This window comes from Scyliorhinus torazame, chromosome 1, assembly GCF_047496885.1.
Source record: "Scyliorhinus torazame isolate Kashiwa2021f chromosome 1, sScyTor2.1, whole genome shotgun sequence".
NCBI classification, from domain to species: Eukaryota; Metazoa; Chordata; class Chondrichthyes; order Carcharhiniformes; family Scyliorhinidae; genus Scyliorhinus; species Scyliorhinus torazame.
In genome coordinates this window covers 385,744,356-385,766,110 of record NC_092707.1, presented here as the reverse complement: position 1 = coordinate 385,766,110, position 21,755 = coordinate 385,744,356, and the positions used below count along the sequence as shown (strand labels likewise).

General features: G+C 44.5%; 1 protein-coding gene across 13 annotated transcripts in view; it reads left to right on the top strand.

Annotated features, from left to right (window-relative positions):
• Window positions 1–9,661, top strand: part of akt3a (v-akt murine thymoma viral oncogene homolog 3a) — a 594,281-nt gene extending 584,620 nt beyond the window's left edge. For all 13 annotated transcript variants that reach the window (XM_072512671.1, XM_072512686.1, XM_072512765.1 and 10 more), the window contains one exon: window positions 7,689–9,661. In XM_072512671.1, coding sequence (XP_072368772.1) covers window positions 7,689–7,774 — 86 coding nt within the window. In that variant the 3' untranslated portion in view covers window positions 7,775–9,661. The remainder of the gene's footprint in view (window positions 1–7,688) is intronic.
• The last annotated feature ends 12,094 nt before the right edge of the window (window positions 9,662–21,755 follow it).

Sequence of the window (21,755 nt, the reverse complement as noted above, 5' to 3'; positions counted from 1 at the left end):
ATTCCTAAGTGAAAGGGAGCCAAAATCAGAGGTCCAGTTGCCTTTGAATTCTGTTATGGACTTATTACTGCCTGGTTAAGATTGGTAGGAGTGGGGCGGCAGGTGGTGCAGTGGATAGCACCGGGACTGCAGCGCTGAGGACACGGGTTTGAATCCCGGCCCTGGATCACTGTCCGTGTGGAGTTTGCACATTCTCCACATGTTTGCATGGGTTTCACACCCACAATCCAAAGATGTGCAGGTTAGGTATTTGGCCACGCTAAATTGCCCCTCAGCTGGAAAAAAAATATGATTGGGTACTCTAAATTTATATGAAAAAAAGATTGGTAGGAGTGACCATTGCACAGTCTTTGTGGACTTGAAGTCCGATCTTCACACTGAGTCTTATTATGTGGCAATGCCACTATGCTAAACCTGAGATTTTGAACAGATGTAGCAGCTCAATACTGGGCATTCTTGAGGATCTGTGAGTCATTTGAAGCATTTCCCCCACTCCACCATTATCATCAAGCCAGGGATCAATCCTGGTTGCTAAGAGTAGCTAAAAATATGTCAACCTGGTGAAGCTACAACACAGGACTACTTGAATGTCAAACACCGTAAGACAGGGCTACGTTTTCCTGCCACGTAGAGTCATTTTTTAATTCATTCATGGAATCTGGACGTTACTGGCAAGGCCAGCATTTATAGCCCATCCTTAATTTCCCTTGAATTGAGTGACTTGCAAGGCCATTTCAGCAGGAATTTTAAGAGACATTGCTGTGCGTCTAGAGTCACATGCAAGTCAGACATGGAAAGGATGGCAGATTTCCTTCCCTAAGGGCATTAGTGAACCAGTTGGGTTTTTACAACAATCGCGATGGTTTCATGGTCATCATTAGTTCTAGATTTTATTGAATTCAAATTTCACCATCTGCCATGTTGGGATTTGAACCCAGGACCTCAGAACATTACCCTTGGTCTCTGGAATATTAGTCCACTGACAACACCACTGTGTCACCACCTCCCCATGAATGGTGGTGTACCGGACAGTTAACCAACTAACTGGAGGAGGACGGGGCGACGCAAATATCCCCATACTCCATGATGATAGAACCCAGTACATCAGTGCAACAGACCAGGCTGAAGTATCTTTAACCAGAAGGGTCGAGTGGATGATCCATCTTGGCCTCCACCTGAGCCGCAGCATCACAGATGCCAGTCTTCAGCCAATTCAATTCACTCCATATGGTTTATCAGGAAATGGCTGATGGCACTGGAAAATGGAAAAGCTATAGGTCCTGACCACATATTGACAATAGTACTCTAGAACCAACTGTACCCCTAGCAGTTCCAATACAGTTCCAAGGGCAGCACAGTAGCATAGTGGTTAGCACAATTGCTTCACAGCTCCAGGGTCCCAGGTTTGATTCCGGCTTGGGTCACTGTCTGTGCGGAGTCTACACATCCTCCCCGTGTCTGCGTGGGTTTCCTCCGGGTGCTCCGGTTTCCTCCCACAGTCCAAAGATGTGCAGGTTAGGTGGATTGACCATGATAAATTGCCCTTAGTGTCCAAAATTGCCCTTTGTGTTGGGTGGGGTTACTGGGTTATGGGGATAAGGTGGAGGTGTTGACCTTGGGTAGGGTGCTCTTTCCAAGAGCCGGTGCAGACTCGATGGGCCGAATGGCCTCCTTCTGCACTGTAAATTCTATGAATACAGCTAACAATTAGGTTGCCCAGATATGTTGTGTCCACAAAAAGGACAAATCAAGCCCCCCATTTACTGTCCATTAGTCTACTCTCGATCATCACCAAATTCATGGAAAGTGTCATCAACAGTAAGTGGCACTTACTCAGCAATAATCTGCTCTAAGAAGTTCAGTTTGGGTTCCGCCATAGCCATTCAACTCCTGCCCTCATTACAGGCTCAAAACCGGTGTGGGAAGAGAGGGTTCCAGTTCATGGGACATTGGCACCAGTACTGGGGAAAGTGGGGGTTGTACCGTTGGAACGGAATACACTTGAACCAGTATTCTAGCGAGCCACATAACTAGGAAAGTAGCAAGGGTTTTAAACTAAGTAGTGAGGGCAAGGGAACAATTTTGGAGAAAGGTGGTAAATCAGATTGGAAAACAGGAAAGAATGACAGGTATTAATGTGGGAAATGATAAACTGTGACAGGAAGGGTCAGGGAGTACAAATCTAAGAATAAATCAGCAGATAAGTATACACCGCAGGGCAAGAGTTATAGCTGGGGGAAGGGCAATTATGATGCCATTAGACGTGACTTGGGGGGGATAAGGTGGAGAAGTAGGCTGCAAGTGTTGGGCACACTGGATAAGTGGGGCTTGTTCAAGGATCAGCTACTGCGTGTTCTTGATAAGTATGTACCGGTCAGACAGGGAGGAAGGCGTCGAGCGAGGGAACCGTGGTTTACCAAGGAAGTGGAATCTCTTGTTAAGAGGAAGAAGGAGGCCTATGTGAAGATGAAGTGGAAGTTTCGGTTGGGGCGATGGATAGTTACAAGGTAGCGAGGAAGGATCTAAAGAGAGAGCGAAGACGAGCAAGGAGGGGACATGAGAAGTATTTGGCAGGAAGGATCAAGGAAAACCCAAAAGCTTTCTATAGGTCTGTCAGGAATAAGCGAATGACTAGGGAAAGAGTAGGACCAGTCAAGGACAGGGATGGGAAATTGTGTGTGGAGTCTGAAGAGATAGGCGAGATACTAAATGAATATTTTTCGTCAGTATTCACTCAGGAAAAAGATAATGTTGTGGAGGCGAATGCTGAGCCCCAGGCTAATAGAATAGATGGCATTGAGGTACGTAGGGATGAGGTGTTGGCAATTCTGGACAGGCTGAAAATAGATAAGTCCCCGGGACCTGATGGGATTTATCCTAGGATTCTCTGGGAGGCCAGGGAAGAGATTGCTGGACCTTTGGCTTTGATTTTTATGTCATCATTGGCTACAGGAATAGTGCCAGAGGACTGGAGGACAGCAAATGTGGTCCCTTTGTTCAAAAAGGGGAGCAGAGACAACCCCGGCAACTATAGACCGGTGAGCCTCACGTCTGTAGTGGGTAAAGTCTTGGAGGGGATTATAAGAGACAAGATTTATAATCATCTAGATAGGAATAATATGATCAGGGATAGTCAGCATGGCTTTGTGAAGGGTAGGTCATGCCTCACAAACCTTATTGAGTTCTTTGAGAAGGTGACTGAACAGGTAGACGAGGGTAGAGCAGTTGATGTGGTGTATATGGATTTCAGCAAAGCGTTTGATAAGGTTCCCCACAGTAGGCTATTGCAAAAAATACGGAGGCTGGGGATTGAGGGTGATTTAGAGATGTGGATCAGAAATTGGCTAGCTGAAAGAAGACAGAGGGTGGTGGTTGATGGGAAATGTTCAGAATGGAGTACAGTCACAAGTGGAGTACCACAAAGATCTGTTCTGGGGCCGTTACTGTTTGTCATTTTTATCAATGACCTAGAGGAAGGCGCAGAAGGGTGGGTGAGTAAATTTGCAGATGATACTAAAGTCGGTGGTGTTGTCGATAGTGTGGAAGGATGTAGCAGGTTACAGAGGGATAGAGATAAGCTGCAGAGCTGGGCTGAGAGGTGGCAAATGGAGTTTAATGTAGAGAAGTGTGAGGTGATTCACTTTGGAAAGAATAACAGGAATGCGGAATATTTGGCTAATGGTAAAGTTCTTGAAAGTGTTGATGAGCAGAGGGATCTAGGTGTCCATGTACATAGATCCCTGAAAGTTGCCACCCAGGTTGATAGGGTTGTGAAGAAGGCCTATGGAGTGTTGGCCTTTATTGGTAGAGGGATTGAGTTCCGGAGTCGGGAGGTCATGTTGCAGCTGTACAGAACTCTGGTACGGCCGCATTTGGAGTATTGCGTACAGTTCTGGTCACCGCATTATAGGAAGGACGTGGAGGCTTTGGAGCGGGTGCAGAGGAGATTTACCAGGATGTTGCCTGGTATGGAGGGAAAATCTTATGAGGAAAGGCTGATGGACTTGAGGTTGTTTTCGTTGGAGAGAAGAAGGTTAAGAGGAGACTTAATAGAGGCATACAAAATGATCAGGGGGTTGGATAGGGTGGACAGTGAGAGCCTTCTCCCGCGGATGGATATGGCTGGCACGAGGGGACATAACTTTAAACTGAGGGGTAATAGATATAGGACAGAGGTCAGAGGTAGGTTCTTTACGCAAAGAGTAGTGAGGCCGTGGAATGCCCTACCTGCTACAGTAGTGAACTCGCCAACATTGAGGGCATTTAAAAGTTTATTGGATAAACATATGGATGATAATGGCATAGTGTAGGTTAGATGGCTTTTGTTTCGGTGCAACATCGTGGGCTGAAGGGCCTGTACTGCGCTGTATTGTTCTATGTTCTATGTTCTATATAAGGCTAGAGGTTGCAAAAATAATAAAAGGACAAAACTAAAGGCTCTGTATCAGCATTCAAAACAAAATGGATGAAGTGAGAGCGCAAGTATAAATAAGTATTATCTGATGGCTATTACAGAGACATGGCCATGACATTGATTGGGACCTGACATTTCGGAAGGACAGGAAGCTAGGGAAAGGTGGAGACATGACTGTTAATGATGGTATTAGCACATTTGAGAGGGAAGACCCAAGTTCAGGAAACCAGGTGTAGAAATGGTTTGAGTAGTGATGGGAAGTGAAAAGAAATAGCAAACGTTTCTACAAATATATAAAACGAAAAAGAGTGGCTGTGGTAAACATTCATCCTTTGATGGATGAGAAGGGGGATTTAATAATGGGAAATGGGGAAATGGCTAAGGCATTGAACAGGTAATTTGTGTCGGTCTTAACAATGGAAGACACAAATAACATGCCAATAATTGATGGCAAGGAGGCTATGGCAGGTGAGGACCTAGAAATGATCATTATCACTAAGGAGGTAGTGCTGGGCAAGCTGAAGAGGCTAAATGTAGACAAGTCTCCTGGCCCTGATGGAATGCACCCCAGGGTACTAAAAAAGATGGTGAAGGGAATAGCAAATGCGCTCATGGTAATTTACCAAAATTCACTGGACTCGGGGGCAGTTCCAGCAGATTGGAAAACAGCAAATGTGATGCCACTGTTTAAAAAAGAAGGTAGACAAAAGGCGGGTAACTATAGGCTGGTTAGCTTAACTTCTGTAGTAGGGAAAATGCTTGAATCTATCATTAAGGAAGAAATAGCGAGCATTCTGAATAGAAATTGTTCCATTGGGCAGATGCAGCATGGTTTCATGAAAGGCAGGTCATGTTTAACTAAGTTATTGGAATTCCTTGAGGACATTACGAGCGTGGTGTACAACGGGGAACCGCTGGATGCGGTGTTTCTGATTTTCAGAAGGCATTCGACAAGGTGCCGCACAAAAGGCTGTTGCATAAGATAAGGGTGAATGGCATTACGGGTAATGTATTAGCACGGATAGAGGATTGATTAACTAACAAAGTAAAGAGTGGTGATAAATGGGTGTTTTTCTAGTTGGTGATCAGTGGCTAGTGGTGTGCTTCAGGGATCAGTTTTAGAACCGCAATTGTTTACAATTTACATGGTTTGGAGTTGGGGACCAAGTGTAATGTGTCAACGTTCACAGATGACACTAAGATGAGTGGCAGAGTAAAGTGTGCAGAGGACACAAAGTCTGCAGAGGGATATAGATAGTTTAAGTGAGTGGGCAAATGTCTGGCAGATGGATTACAATGTTGGTAAATGTGCAGTCATCCATTTTGGTAGGAATAACAGCAAAATGGACTATTATTTAAATGGTAAAATATTGCAGCATGCTGCCGTGAAGAGGGATCTGGGTGTCTTTGTGCATGAATCACAAAAATTTGGTTTGCAGCAAGTAATTAGGAAGGCAAATGGAATTTTGTCCTTCATTGCTGGAGGGATGGAGTTTTAAAACAGGGAGGTTATGTTGCAGCTGCATAGGGTGCCGGTGAGGCCACACCTGGTGTGTTGTGTACAGTTTTGGTCTCCTTACTTGAGAAAGGATGTACTGACACTGGAGAGGGTGCAGAGGAGATTCACTAGGTTGATCCCGGAGTTGGGAGGATTGGCTTATGAGGTGAGACTGAGTACACTGGGTCGATACTCAGTGGAATTTAGAAGAATGAGGGGGGATCTTCTAGAAACATAAAATTATGAAAGGGAACAGTTAAGATCGAAGCAGTGAGGTTGTATCCACTGGCGGGTGAAACTAGAACGAGGGGGCATTGCCTCAAAATGAGAGGGAGCAGATTTAGGACTGAATTGAGGAGTAACTTCTTCACCCAAAGGATTGTAAAATCTGTGGAATTCCCTGAAGCAGTTGAGGCTACCTCATTGAATGTTTTTGAAACAAAGATTGATTTTTGAACACTAAAGGAATTCAGGGTTATGGTGAGTGGGTGGGTAAGTGAAGCTGAGTCCACAAAAAGATCAGTCATGATCTTATTGAATGGTGGAGCAGGCTCGAGGGGTCAGATGACCAACTCCTGCTCCTAGTTCTTATGTTCTTATAAATGAAAGCGTATCTGCAGGGATGATGAGACACCAATTAATATTAGAACCAACACATGGAATAAAAAAAATCAAGTATATTTGTTCCATATAGTGTTACTATCATTTATTTTTATCATGTTTTATGCATCAGTTTTTTGTATCACCATCAATACAAACTCAAAGACTTAAAAGGGGTGAACAAATATATTTGTCCATCCACTGCTGTGACCTAAAATTTGAGGAAAGGTTAAACTATTCTAAATTTTTAGACAAACATTTGCCATTACATACATGTAGCAAACTTATACTGTAACAACATTTATTTCCAGAATCACTTCCATCCTTTTCAGAGAGAAGCAGAATAGCACCCTGAACCACATGCAACAATCTTCTAAGAGCAACACTTCACTGCTAAAGTTCAAACAATTGAGAGCAAAGATTGAATGCAGAAAGTTTTGTATGTGTAACACAAGGAGTCAAAGGAAGGGCACCCGTTATTTTTATCCTCATCACCCATTGTCCGGCTTCCTTTTGAAGAATTATCAAAACTTACAATGTCAAACCTTTCCTTCAAAATACATCTAAATGTGCTGTGAAGTTAGAAACAGGCTGCGTAGTTAGCACAAAGTAATTTAGTTTTACAATGTTAATGCAAGTCCCTAATTTGTACCGACAGTGTGCATGTTTATACGTTATGTGTGATTGTTTTGAATGCTAAATTTCAGATATTACCTGATGAATGCAATGGTGCAAGTAAAATGGATATATGTATTACTCTCCTTTTACCTCTGTTACTGTCATTAGAAGCTTTAAAATTATGTGTTAGGCTATTAACTGTAATAACCAAATGTGCTATGTTGTGCCGAGGATATTGGATGTAATGAACATTTTCTCTTCATGTAAACATGCTGGTTCTAAGCATTCACATTAAGATTCAACAAGTATTTTCTGGTCCTAATTGTTCGTGAATTGTTTTAATGTATAAGTAAAACTAGCAGTTTGTATTGATTAATTGTTGCAGCTTGCTGGAATACTTTTTAATATGCCAAGTGGGATATATATAATCAGAAAGGGAGCATAATCCTAAACCATTCTGTTTCAATGCTAAATAAAAATCTGAAAGGATGAAAGTTCAGAAAAGTTTGTTCAGATCTATTGTAATTGTCTGAAATGTATCTTTTTATTTGTTCATAGATGATGAGGATGGCATGGATTGCATGGACAATGAAAGACGGCCCCATTTCCCCCAGTTCTCATACTCTGCCAGTGGAAGAGAATAGGACATCAAGTCATTTCTATTTTTTTTGCTGCTCAGCTGTTGTCATGGTGTATCACTGGAAATCATTCCTGAACAATATAAGAGTTTGAGCTATACTTGATTTCAGAAGCAGGGCATCTTCAGGAATCATTTCAAGTTGAATGTTTTTTGCATGAATCTAAATGTCAGTCTGAAGATTCAAGCTGTTACCTCCTACTATTTTGACATAATGTCCTGCAAAGAGTATTTTTAAACATATGAAGTCCTAATAGGATGTATTGTACATGATGCAGCATTTATGCATTTTGGCCTGTAAATGGAACAGAGTTTTAATAGAGGCTGAAGTAGATATTTGGCAACATTTCACAAAAATGACAAAAAATGAAATTTCAGCACCCGATGCAACTTGTGTACCTTTTGTTATATTCATTTCTGCTGTTCTTAGCAAGCATTTGTTTGTGATGTATGGCAAGTATGCAAGTTTTTTTTGTTAAACATATCACTGAAAAAGCGAGCTGGTGTCATTAATAGCTGGCTAAAAATGGGTATTTGTCATCAGTTGCCAGAACTCAATCCCTGTCAATGTTAAAGTTAGTACCAACCCTTGTACCTGAAGGCTCAACTTCAGTCAGCCCAGCAAACTTGTTATAGACTTATCAAGTGCAATCGCAGATTTATTTTTACAACTTTGGATAATCCACACATCTGCCTGTATATGTTTTATGATGGCTGAAGAATATAGACAGGCATAATGTTCAGATTTATGATTATCGCCAAATTTATTTGGGTAGAGAATTTGTGCCACCAGCCTTGGTTAGTAAACAGCAATGTTTGCCTGTAAACTTGTGGACTAGCTATTTTTTTCTGGTATTGATTTTGAATGTGCACATGTTAAACAGATGTAGTATTTATTTTTAGTAGTAATGGTAATTTGTTTGTGTCAGATAAGTTCCATCATCAGTGAACAGTTCTTACTGGAAGTTTATAGATGGTGGTTGACCAACTTTAAAGTGCTAGTCTTTTTTTGGACAAGGTTTTTCAAACTGTCAATCCATAAGGTTTTGTACTTTGCTTAGCTTACTGGCTTTCATATATTTACTGCAAAGTCTAGATCTTCAAGGATTAAGTCTGAAAATGTCCTTTCCTGACTGAGTATGCCCTCTTGTACTGCAGCCATCTTTGGGCAACAGGCCATTCCTGTTTGATTGTGAAGATTTGATAGCTTTGCTTTAACACTAATCCATTTGTTGTCAGATTCCTGTGACATTTTGACTCTAAATGCTTTTATGACTATAACACATGTATTCACCTTATTTGCAGCTGCACAAGGTTTAGCACTCCTTGTTGAGGAAATGCATTGCTACTACAGTATACTGCAAGGTGACAAGGTGGGGTCCTCTACTTACTGCAGGGTCTATATATTACACCTCAATGTACACACTTTGCTGCTACTATTTGTACAGTCTAAAATAGAACTTCCTGTATCTGCTACTAGTAGTGTATTACAGATGAGCATGAAAAAGATGTAAAGTATTTATTTTAAATTCTTAAACTGGTCATTAATTTTGCCTCTGTGTAGCTTAGGATTTGTGAAAGATCTTGACCTTGCTAGTTCTACCATTAAATGCATAAAGATATAGTCATATGGTTAATGATTGTAAGCAGAAGGGACTAAGAACCTTAGTGAACTGTATTACTGTTGGTAAAATTTAACTGTTTATTTCCTTAAGTATATGACCCACAAGGATGTGAAAAACTGCAACAAAATGTTTTTTGTACACTGTACATCCTTAGTATTTTTACACAAATGTATATGATAGGGATGCACATTATTTTCCTTCTTACAGACTGCTTAAATAAAGCACTACATCAATCCGCTATTGGGTTGTGTAGTCTTCCTACTTACTAATTTTTGTTGTTTACCTTGTGTCTGTTTGGCAGTAGCATATGAAATTTGCCTTCAATCAGTTGAGGAAATCTTTTCAAAATAATGGATTGAACATTGATCTATAAAATACTGTAACGTATTTCTCGGGCTGCTAACAAAATTTTATTTTATGATTCCAAATTCAACTGAATCTAAGTTTTTTAAATTGATTGTTTTCAATATTGCAAATTATATTTTGCATTTTCTCATTGTTTTGGCAGTATGTCAAAAGAAAGAAGATGCTATTCACTTTATTCAGCTATATTGTAATTTTTACGTAATCAAATCTCTAAATCAAACATTTATCTGTTGTAATTATGTAGGTTAATTCAACAGTATGTCAGGTCATAAACCATGTAATTCCTGCAGGGTAATTAAAATATTGTTCAATGAATGTCATTGCCGTGTTAGCACTGCAGTGTCTTTGTAAATAGTGATAGCTATTTGTACATACCAATCATATATAAAAGCATAAGATAATTTTCTGTAAATGTTCAAGCACTTGGTGTTTTACTGGCTGTGTAGACCTACAGCTTTTATTTTTCCCATGTAAAGGCCTGTTTAACTTGCTTATTGAAGTTCTCCCTGTTTCTTTGGATCTTAGATTTGAATTGTGCTAAGATCAATATTAATTATGTATATTTGTAAATACATTATAGATTGCTAATCTTGAAAATACTGATTCTGTTTCTAATGAATGGGTGTTATCTTAACTTTTGCATAATATTTTCCACAATTTCCCAGTCTCCCTGAAGTTATTGACTCTTATACTACTGTGGGTGCCAGCAGCCTTTTATTCAGATGTGAACTTGTACAAAGAGTTTTAACACACGTAAAACCATTAAGAACATCACATCCAAGTTCATCCAAATCTATGATGAGAAGTGGGAATACCCTGGCTTTACTTTTTTCTTTCCTCCCTGGCATATCGTACTAAAGCTAAATTAGCATCCTTGCTATTCAGGCTAACTCAGTACAGACCAGGAATTATACCTGATGACGTTTGCGCTATATGGCTTAGTGTCGTTGGTGCCAAATTCACTAAGCCATCTTTCCTGATATACTTGATATTATGTTAAATGGAAGCTTTGCATAATTGAGTATGCCGTGGCGTTTCTCCACCGTTCGGGGACACGGAGAATTCAGAATATCCAATTCACCAAACAGCACGTCTTTCGGGAATTGTGGGAGGAAACCCACGCAGGCATGGGGAGAACGAGCAGACGCCGCACACTGACCCAAGCCAGGAATCTAACCTGGGACCCTTGCGCTGTGAAGCCATAGTGCTAACGACTGTGCTACCCATATTTGTATTTAGTACTGGCCTACTAATGGTTACCTCAACTTGAAATTTTATTTTCAGTTATTTTACTGAAAATGGCAAAACCAGTTTCAAAATTCATAGGAGGGCCAGGGATGAGTCCCCATTATTTTTTTAAAGAAACATTTTATTGAGGTATTTAAGGTATTATAACAACATCAAAATAAACAATGCACATGAAACTATTAACATAGTGCAAAAGCCGTCTCCCTCCCTTACAGATCCCACCTTTATTAACCCCCCTACTCTAAGCTAAACTAAACCCCCCCCCCCCCTTCTGCTGACAATTAATTTTCCGCGAAGAAGTCGACGAACGGTTGCCACCTCCGGGTGAACCCTAACAGTGACCCTCTCGAGACGAACTTGATTTTCTCCAAACAGAGAAAGCTAGCCATGTCCGATAGCCAGGTCTCCAACTTCGGGGGCTTTGAGTCTCTCCAAGCTAATAGTATCCGTCTCCCGGCTACCAGGGAAGCAAAGGCCAGAACGTCTGCCTCTTTCTCCTCCTGGATTCTCGGGTCTTCCGACATCCTGAAAATCGCCACCTCTGGACTCAGGGCCACCCTTGTTTTTAACACCGTGGACATGACATCTGCAAACCCCTGCCAAAATCCCCTAAGCTTCGGACATGCTCAGAACATATGGACATGGGTCGCTGGTCCTCCCGCACATTTTACTCACCTGTCTTCCACCCCAAAGAATCTGTTCATCCGGGCCACTGTCATGTGAGCCCGATGAACGACCTTGAATTGTATCAGGCTGAGCCTGGCACATGTTGCGGATGCATTGACTACTCAACGTGTCAGCCCATAGACCTCCTCTAACTCTCCTCCCAGCTCCTCCTCCCACTTGCGCTTCAGCTCCTTGTTCTGCGTCTCCTCTGACCCCATAAGTTCCTTGTAAATGTCAGAGACACTCCCTTCTCCTACCCACCCTCTGGCAACTACCCTGTCCTGAATCGGTGAGTATTACAGATTGGAGACCAGACCGATGCTCCCACATGTCTCCTCTATTGCCCTCAGACTCTCAGGCCGCCACCACCACGGGACTGGTGGAGCACCGTGCCGGAAGGAACGGTAGAGGCGCAGTTACCAACTACCACAGACTGGTGCCCTTGCATGAAGCCGCCTCCATACGCTCCCATGCCGACCCCTGCCCCACCACCCACTTCCTGATCATGGCTATATTCGCCGCCCAGTAATAGTTACTAAAATTTGGCAGCGCCAGCCCGCCCTCTCCCGACTCTGCTCAAGCATTACCTTCCTTACTTGCGGGGTTTTGCCCGCCCAAACGAAGCCAGTGATCACTTTGTTGACCTGTTTAAAAAAGGACCATGGAATAAAGATGGGAAGACATTGAAACACAAGCAGGAATCTGGGGAGGACCGTCATCTTCACCATCTGCACCCTCCCAGCCAGTGACAATGGAAGCGCGTCCCACCTCTGAAAATTGGCCCTTCATTTGATCTACTAGTCGGGCCACATATAATTTATGAAGTCGGTCCCATTCCCGCGCCACCTGAATGCCTAGATACCTAAAGCTTCCCCCTTTTAATCTAAACGGCAGCTCCCCCAATTGCCTCTCCTGTCCCCTCGCCTGGACCGCAAACATCTCACTTTTCCCCATATTTAGCTTGTACATAAGAACTAGGAACAGGAGTAGGCCATCTGGCCCCTCGAGCCTCCTCCGCCATTCAATGAGATCATGGTTGATCTTTTGTGGACTCAGCTCCACTTTCCAGCCCGAACACCATAACCCTTAATCCCTTTATTCTTCAAAAAACGATCTATATTTATCTTAAAAACATTTAATGAAGGAGCCTCAACTGCTTCACTGGGCAACGAATTCCATAGATTCACAACCCTTTGGGTGAAGAAGTTCCTCCTAAACTCAGTCCTAAATCTACTTCCCCTTATATTGAGGCTATGCCCCCTAGTTCTGCTTTCACCTGTCAGTGAAAACAATCTGCCCGCATCTATCCTATCTATTCCCTTCATAATTTTATATGTTTCTATAAGATCCCCCCCTAATCCTTCTAAATTCCAACGAGTACAGTCCTAGTCTACTCAACCTCTCCTCGTAATCCAACCCCTTCAGCTCTGGGATTAACCTACTGAATCTCCTCTGCACACCCTCCAGCGCCAGTACGTCATTTCTCAGGTAAGGAGACCAAAACTGAACTCAATACACCAGGTGTGGCCTCACTAACACCTTATACAATTGCAGCATAACCTCCCTAGTCTTAAACTCCATCCCTCTAGCAATGAAGGACAAATTTCCATTCACCTTCTTCAGCACCTGTAAACCAACTTTTTGCGACTCATGCACTAGCACACCAGCATGTTTTAATATTTTTGCGACTCATGCACAGCAGCATGTTTTAATATTTTATCATTTAAATAATAATCCCTTTGGCTGTTATTCTGACCAAAATGGATAACCTCACATTTGTCAACATTGTATTCCATCTGCCAGACCCTAGCCCATTCACTTAACCTATCCAAATCCCTCTGCAGACTTCCAGTATCCTCTGCACTTTTTGCTTTACCACTCCTCTTAGTGACGTCTGCAAACTTGGACACATTGCCCTTGGTCCCTAACTCCAAATCATCTATGTAAATTGTGAACAATTGTGGGCCCAACACTGATCCCTGAGGGACACCACTAGCTACTGATTGCCAACCAGAGAAACACCCATTAATCCCCACTCTTTGCTTTCTATTAATTAACCAATCCTCTATCCATGCTACTATACCCTTAATGCCGTGCATCTTTATCTTATGCAGCAACCTTTTGTGTGGCACCTTGTCAAAGGCTCTCTGGAAATCAAGATATACCACATCCATTGGCTCCCCGTTATCTACCGCACGGGTTATGTCCTCACAAAATTCCACTAAATTAGTTAGGCACGACCTGCCCTTTATGAACCCATGCTGCGCCTGCCCAATGGGACAATTTCCATCCAGATGCCTCACTATTTCTTCATTGATGATAGATTCCAGCATCTTCCCTACTACCGAAGTTAAGCTCACTGGCCTATAATTACCCGCTTTCTGCCTACCTTTTTTTAAACAGTGGTGTCACGTTTGCTGATTTCCAATCCGCCGGGACCACCCTAGTGTCTAGTGAATTGTGGTAAATTATCACTAGTGCATTTGCAATTTCCCGAACCATCTCTTTTAGCACTCTGGGATACATTCCATCAGGGCCAGGAGACTTGTCTACCTTTAGCCCCATTAGCTTGCCCATCACTACCTCCTTAGTGATAACAATCAACTCAAGGTCCTCACCTGTCATAGCCTCATTTCTATCAGTCACTGGCATGTTATTTGTGTCTTCCACTGTGAAGACCGTCCCAAAAATCCTGTTCAGTTCCTCAGCCATTTCCTCATCTCCCATTATTAAATCTCCCTTCTCATCCTCTAAAGGACCAATATTTACCTTAGCCACTCTTTTTTGTTTTATATATTTGTAGAAACGTTTACTATCTTTTTATATCCTGAGCAAGTTTACTCTCATAATCTATCTTACTCTTCTTTATAGCTTTTTTAGTAGCTTTCTGTTACCCCCTAAAGATTTCCCAGTCCTCTAGTCTCCCACTAATCTTTGCCACTTTGTACACTTTTTCTTGCAATTTGATACTCTCCCTTATTTCCTTAGATCTCCACGGTCGATTTTCCCTCTTTCTACCGTCCTTCCTTTTTGTTGGTATAAACCTTTGCTGAGCACTGTGAAAAATTGCTTGGAAGGTTCTCCACTGTTCCTCAACTGTTTCACTATAAAAGTCTTTGCTCCCAGTCTACCTTAGCTAGTTCTTCTCTCATCCCATTGTAATGTCCTTTGTTTAAGCACAAAACACTAGTGTTTGATTTTACCTTCTCGCCCTCCATCTGTATTTAAAATTCCACCATATTGTGATCGCTCGCTCCGAGAGGATCCCTAACTATGAGATCATTAATCAATCCTGTCTCATTACACAGGACCAGATCTAGGACCGCTTGTTCCCTTGTAGGTTCCATTACATACTGTTCTGAGAAACTATCGCGGATGCATTCTATAAACTCCTCCTCAAGGCTGCCTTGATAGACCTGGTTAAACCAATCGACATGTAGATTACAATCCCCCATGATAACTGCTGTACCATTTCTACATGCATCAGTTATTTCTTTGTTTATTGCCTGCCCCACCATAATGTTACTATTTGGTGGCCTAGACTACTCCTATCAGTGACTTTTTCGCCTTACTATTCCTGATTTCCACCCAAATGAATTCAACCTCATTCTCCATAGCACTGATGTCATCCCTTACTATTGCCCGGATGTCATCCTTAAATAACAGAGCTACACAACCTCCCTTACCATCCACTCTGTCCTTCCGAATAGTTTGATACCCTCTGATATTTAACTCCCTGTCGTGACCATCCTTTAACCATGTTTCAGTAATGGCCACTAAATCATAATCATTCACGATGATTTGCACCATCAACTCATTAACTTATTCCGAATACTACGAGCATTCAGGCAAAGTACACTTATGTTGGCTTTTATACCTCTGTTTTGAATCTTAACACCTCGATCAGTAACCTCTCCCAAGTTACATTTCCTCTTAACCTTTCTCCTAATTTTCCTTGTCGTTGAACCCATATCTTCATGTAACAACCTGTCGCGCCGCTTACCATTTATGTTTTTACTTCCTGTTTTATTCCTTTTAGTATTACTGGGCCTATTCACTGAGCTCCCCTCAGTCACTGGACCTTGTACTGTTGCCCTTTTTGATTTTTGACTATGGCTTCTCTGCCTTACACTTTTCCCCTTACTGCCTTTTGTTTCTGACTCTGTTTTACTACCTTCGGACTTCCTGCATCGGTTCCCACCCCCCTGCCACATTAGTTTAAACCCTCCCCAACAGCTCCAGCAAACCTCCCCCCCCCCCCCCCCCAGGACATCGGTTCCAGTTCTGCCCAGGTGCAGACCGTCTGGTTTGTACTGGTCCCACCTCCCCCAGAACCGGTTCCAATGCCCCAGGAATTTGAATCCCTCCCTCTTGCACCATCTCTCGAGCCACGCATTCACCCTATCTATCCTCAAATTCCTACCCTGACTAGCTTGTGGCACTGGTAGCAATCCTGAGATTACTACCTTTGTGGTCCTACATTTTAGTTTAACTCACTCCCTGAATTCAGCTTGTAGGACCTCGTCCCGTTTTTTACCTATAATCATTGGTGTCTCTGTGCACCACGACAGCTGGCTATTCACCCCCCCCCCCCCCCCCAAAGAATGTCCTGTAGCCGATCCAAGACATCCTTGACCCTTGCACCAGGGAGGCAACATACCATCCTGGAGTCTCGATTGCGTCCGCAGAACCGCCTGTCTCTTCCCCTTACGATTGAGTCCCCTATCACTATAGCCCTGCCATTCATCTTCCTGCCCAGCTGCGCAGCAGAGCCAGCCATGGTGCCATGAACCTGGCTGCTGCTGCCTTCCCCTGGTGAGCCAGCTCCCTCAACAGTATCCAAAGCGGTATATCTGTTTTGCTGGGAGATGACCGCAGGGGACATCTGCACTGCCTTCCTGCTCTTGCTCTGTCTTTTGGTCACCCATTTTCTATCTCCCTCAGTAACTTTCACCTGCGGTGTGACCAACTCGCTAAACGTGCTATCCACAACGTCCTCAGCATCGCGGATGCTCCAAAGTGAGTCCATCCGCAGCTCCAGAGCCGTCAAGCGGTCTAACAGGAGCTGCAACTGGACACACTTCTTGCACGTGAAGGAGCCAGGGACAGTGGACATGTGCCTGAGCTCCCACATCGCACATGAGGAGCATGACATGGGTCTGAGATCTCCTGCCATGTCTTAAACATTAGGTTAACTTGTACAACTACAACTCCAAAAAACGAAAGACAAAATAAATAAATTAGACAAACTACTTTCCAATCACTTACCAGAGTTAAAAAGCACCTCCTCCCCACCTAGCTTCAAATTCCCAAACTCACTCTTTGCTGTCTCACTCTGGCTGTGTCTTCTCTGGCTCACTGGGAGAACTCACTGGGTGTGAGTTACAAGTTGCTCTTTTAAACCCCAAAAACCGGCCAAATTCCCCTAGAATCCTCATGATTTCTTCCATCCCCTCAATTGTGTCCAATACGTACAGAAGCAGGTCATCTGCATAAAGCGAGGCTCTGTGCTCCACCCCCCCCCCCCCCCCCCAGACCAGCCCCTTGAGGCTCTCAGAGCAATTGCCAACGGCTCTATAGCTAGCGCGAACAACAGTGGGAAGAGGGGGCATCTCTGTCTCATCCCCCGGTGCAGTCTAAAATAGTCCGATGTTGTCCTATTCGTCCGTACGCTTGCCACAGGAGTCTGATACAGCAACCTGACCCAGTCAATAAAGCCCCGCCCAAATCCAAACCATCCCAGTACCTCCCACGGATAATCCCATTCTACCCGATCAATAGCCTTTTCTGCATCCATTGCGATCACTACCTCCACCTCCCTACCTTCCGGGGGCATCATTATCACATTTAACAGCCTTCTTACATTGGCCACCAACTGCCTACCCTTAACAAACCCCGTCTGGTCCTCCCCAATAACATCCGGAACAAAGTCCTCAATCCTGGAGGACAACATTTTGGCCAGCAATTTGGCATCCACATTCAGCAGGGATATCGGCCTGTCGGACCCACACAGTTCCGGGTTCTTGTCCCGCTTCAGAATCAGCAAAATAGTGGCCTGTGACATCGTCGAGGGCAGCACCCCTCTTTCCCTTGCCTCATTGAACATCCTGATCAACACCTCATCCTCATCAACACCGGCCCCAATATCCCAGAGAACATTTTATAAAACTCCACTGGGTGCCCGTCCGGCCCCGGGGCTTTACCCGACTGCATGGTATTCAGACCCTCCACTATCTCTTCCAACCCGATCGGGGCCCCCAGCCCTTCTACCAGCTCCTTGTCCACCTTTGGGAAATTCACCCCCTCCAAGAAGTGCCTCATCCCCTCCGGCCCCGTAGGGGGTTCCGACCTATACAGCCTACTGTAGAAATCACTAAACGCCTTATTCACCCCTGCTGAATCTCCAACCAGGTTCCCATCTCCGTCATTTACTTTCCCTATCTCCCTGGCTACCTCCCTCAAAGCTGCTGTGCAAGCATTCTGCTGGCCTTCTCTCCATGCTCATAGATCACCCCCTCGCCTTTCTCAGCTGCTCCACTGCCCTCCCTGTGGTTAACAAGCCGAACTCCGCCGTTCCCTTAAAAGCCCTGTCTCTGGGGTCTCCGCATACCTCCTATCGATCTGTAGTATCTCCTTTACCAGTCGGTCCATCTCTGCCCTGTCCACCTTCTCCCTATGAGCCCGTATCGAGATCAGCTCCCCTCTGACCCCCGCCTCCAGTGCTTCCCAGACCACCGCTGCTGAAATTTCCCGTGTCGTTTACCTGCAGATAGTTCTGAATACATTTCCTCAGCCGCTCGCACACCCCTTCGTCAGCCAAAAGTCCCAAATCTAACCTCCAGTGCGGGCTCTGGTTACTGTCTTTACTAACCTGCAGGTCAACCCAGTGCGGAGCATGGTCTGAGATTGTGATCGTCGAATACCCCGTGTCCGTGAGTAGAAGGAGAACTCCTTCACCCCCGGCTGCCCAAATCTCCATGGATCCAACCCCCCCCCCCCCCCCCCATCTGCTCCATGAACTCTTTTAGTTCCTTTGCCATTGCTGGCACCCTGCCCGTTTTCGAGCTTGACCGGTTCAAGCCAGGGTCAATAACTGTGTTGAAGTTCCCTCCCATAGCCAACCTGTGCTAGTCCAGGTCCGGTATCTTTCCCAGCATCCTCTTTATAAACTCCACATCATCCCAATTTGGCGCATACACATTTACTAATACCACCTGCACCCCCTCCAGTTTCCCACTGACCACAATGTACCGACCTCCCACATCCGAGACTATTCTACCCGCCTCAAACACCACCCACTTATTGATCAGGATCGCGACCCCTCTAGTTTTTGAGTCTCGTCCCGAGTGAAAAACCTGACTGACCCAGCCTTTCCTCAATCTAATCTGGTCAGTTACGTCTCCTGCAACATTACCACGTCCGCCTTCAGTCCCCTAAGATGCGCGAACACGCGTGCCCTCTTGACCGGCCTAACCCTCGAACATTCCAGGTGATCAGCCTAGTTGGGGGGCTCATTGCCCCCTCCCTTCACCGATCAGCCATCCCCTTTTTTGGACCCACCTCCAGCCCGTGCTCCACCTCCACCGGCCCGCCCCCAACCTCCTCTCTGTCCCTTAGCCCAAGTCCCTCTCTCGTCAGCAGAACATTTACCCACCTCCCCCCCCCCCCCCCCAATAACAGCACGCTGTAACCCAACCCCTTTAATAAACCAAACATTTGCACCCCCCCCCCACTGCGCTTCCGTGAGCTAGCCCGCCCAGCTAGCTTGTTGGCCCCAACCCTGGTGCCGGATAGTCTCCCACCTATTGTTCCCCCCCCCCCCCCCCCCGCTCATACAAACATACTCCAACATCAAACAATTCCCACACAATTGCCCGACAGAAAAACACCACGATCTAAACACCTTCATCCCCCAACAGTGTAAATGAAAATTTTAACTCACTCAGCTCTACGGCTGGTCCCAAATTAATGCAAAAGGCATTACAGCTTCCACAAAACGAAAAACGAGTAACTTTTTTGAAAAGAACAGAAAAACAAACAAAAAAAACCATGAACTTTTCAGCAAAATTCTACCAGTCCTTTCCTTTTCGTGAAGTCCACCGCGTCTTCAGGCGACTCAAAATAAAAGTGCTGTTCCTCGTGCGTGACCCAGAGATGGGCCGGATACAACAGTCCAAACTTCACCTTTTTCTTAAAAAGGATCGACCTAATCTGGTTGAAGCCTGCTCTTCTCCTGGGCATCTCCACACTCAGGTCTTGGTAAACCCGCAGGATACTGTTGTCCCACTTACAGCTGTCTGCTTGGCCCACTGTAGAATATGCTCCTTATCCAGTAGCTGTGGAATCTCCCCACCATTGCCCTCGGGCATCTCCCATTCATGGCTTCCTCGCGAGTGTTCTGTGAGCCCTGTCCACGTCCAAGAGCTGGGAGAATGCCCCATCCCCCAGCAGCTTCTCAAACGTGTCTGCGATGTATGTCCCACCGTCCGCTCCTTCGGACCTGTTCGGGAGCCCAACGATTCTCAAGTTCTGCTGGCGGGACCTATTCTCTAGGTCCTCCACCTTCTCCAGGAGCTTATTCTGCTGGTCTCTCAGCATCCCCACCTCCCAACTCCACCGCAGTTTGATGTTCCTCCTGCTCAGCCAGCGCCTTCTCTACCTTCTGATCGCCCGATCTTGGGCATCCAATCTAAGCTCCAGCCGCTCAATTGACTATTTTATCGAGTCCAAGCAGTCCCTTTTCTGCTTAGCAAATCCTTCCTGAATAACTTGCATCAGCTGCTCTGTAGACCGCTGGGTCGACAAACCAGAGGTCCGGTCCTCCGCCATGCTGTCTCCTGCTGCAGCTTCAGCCCAAGCCTTCTCTGTCTTTCTGTTTCTGCCTTTACGAGCCTTCTAGTCCTTCTCTCCATGCACCGATGTGGGAATTCAGTACACAATTTCCTCTGTCATCAGTTTTACAATTCAAGTCCGGTAGAAAATCGGGGAAAAGATCCAAAAGTCCAACCCGAGCGGGAGCCACCAAATGTGCAACTTACTCCTTCATAGCCGCCACCAGAAGTTCGAGTCCCCATTATTCTTGTTCATATTGTTTTCAGTCTCACATAACTTTCACAAGTATAAACTCTTCCACAAACTCACCAAAATTAGGCTCACCCGATCATCTTTACCAGAGGATATCCAAATTGCATTCCTCCAGACACACAGAGCTGGTGATTGAGTCACATTAGGCATAATTCCAGCTCGGGTAAGGAATGGTGTAGAAAGGAACTATACCTTTTGAATTTGATTGCTTTATTATTTGTCCTGTCTTGAGTATCATCTGCAGATTTGCTTTATATATCTGATAATTTTATCAATTTATACATTAAAATCTCACATCTGAAAAAAACATCCTAGGTTAATTTGGCACTATAAATGTCGATGTCCATGTTTTATAAAAATTGAATATGTAATCTTATGCTGTAACCTCACCCATCTGCCACTGGTGGCACTGAAGCTGTTCAATTTTGTGTCTGTTGGTTCCTCTGCCACTATTGTAGCAAACCTTAAGACCATAAGACACAGGAGCGGAAGTAAGGCCATTCGGCCCATCGAGTCCAGTCCACCATTCAATCATTGCTGATTTCAACTCCATTTACCCGCTCTCTCTCCATAGCCCTTAATTCCTCGAGAAATCAAGAATTTATCAACTTCTGTCTTAAAGACACTCAACGTCCCGGCCTCCACCGCCCTCTGTGGCAATGAATTCCACAGACCCACCACTCTCTGGCTGAAGAAATTTCTCCTCATCTCTGTTCTAAAGTGACTCCCTTTTATTCTAAGGCTGTGCCCCCGGGTCCTAGTCTCCCCTGCTAATGGAAACAACTTCCCTACGTCCACCCTATCTAAGCCATTCATTATCTTGTAAGTTTCTATTAGATCTCCCCTCAACCTCCTGAACTCCAATGAATATAATCCCAGGATCCTCAGACGTTCATCATATGTTAGGCCTACCATTCCTGGGATCATCCGTGTGAATCTCCACTGGACCCGCTCCAGTGCCAGAATGTCCTTCCTGAGGTGTGGGGCCCAAAATTGCTC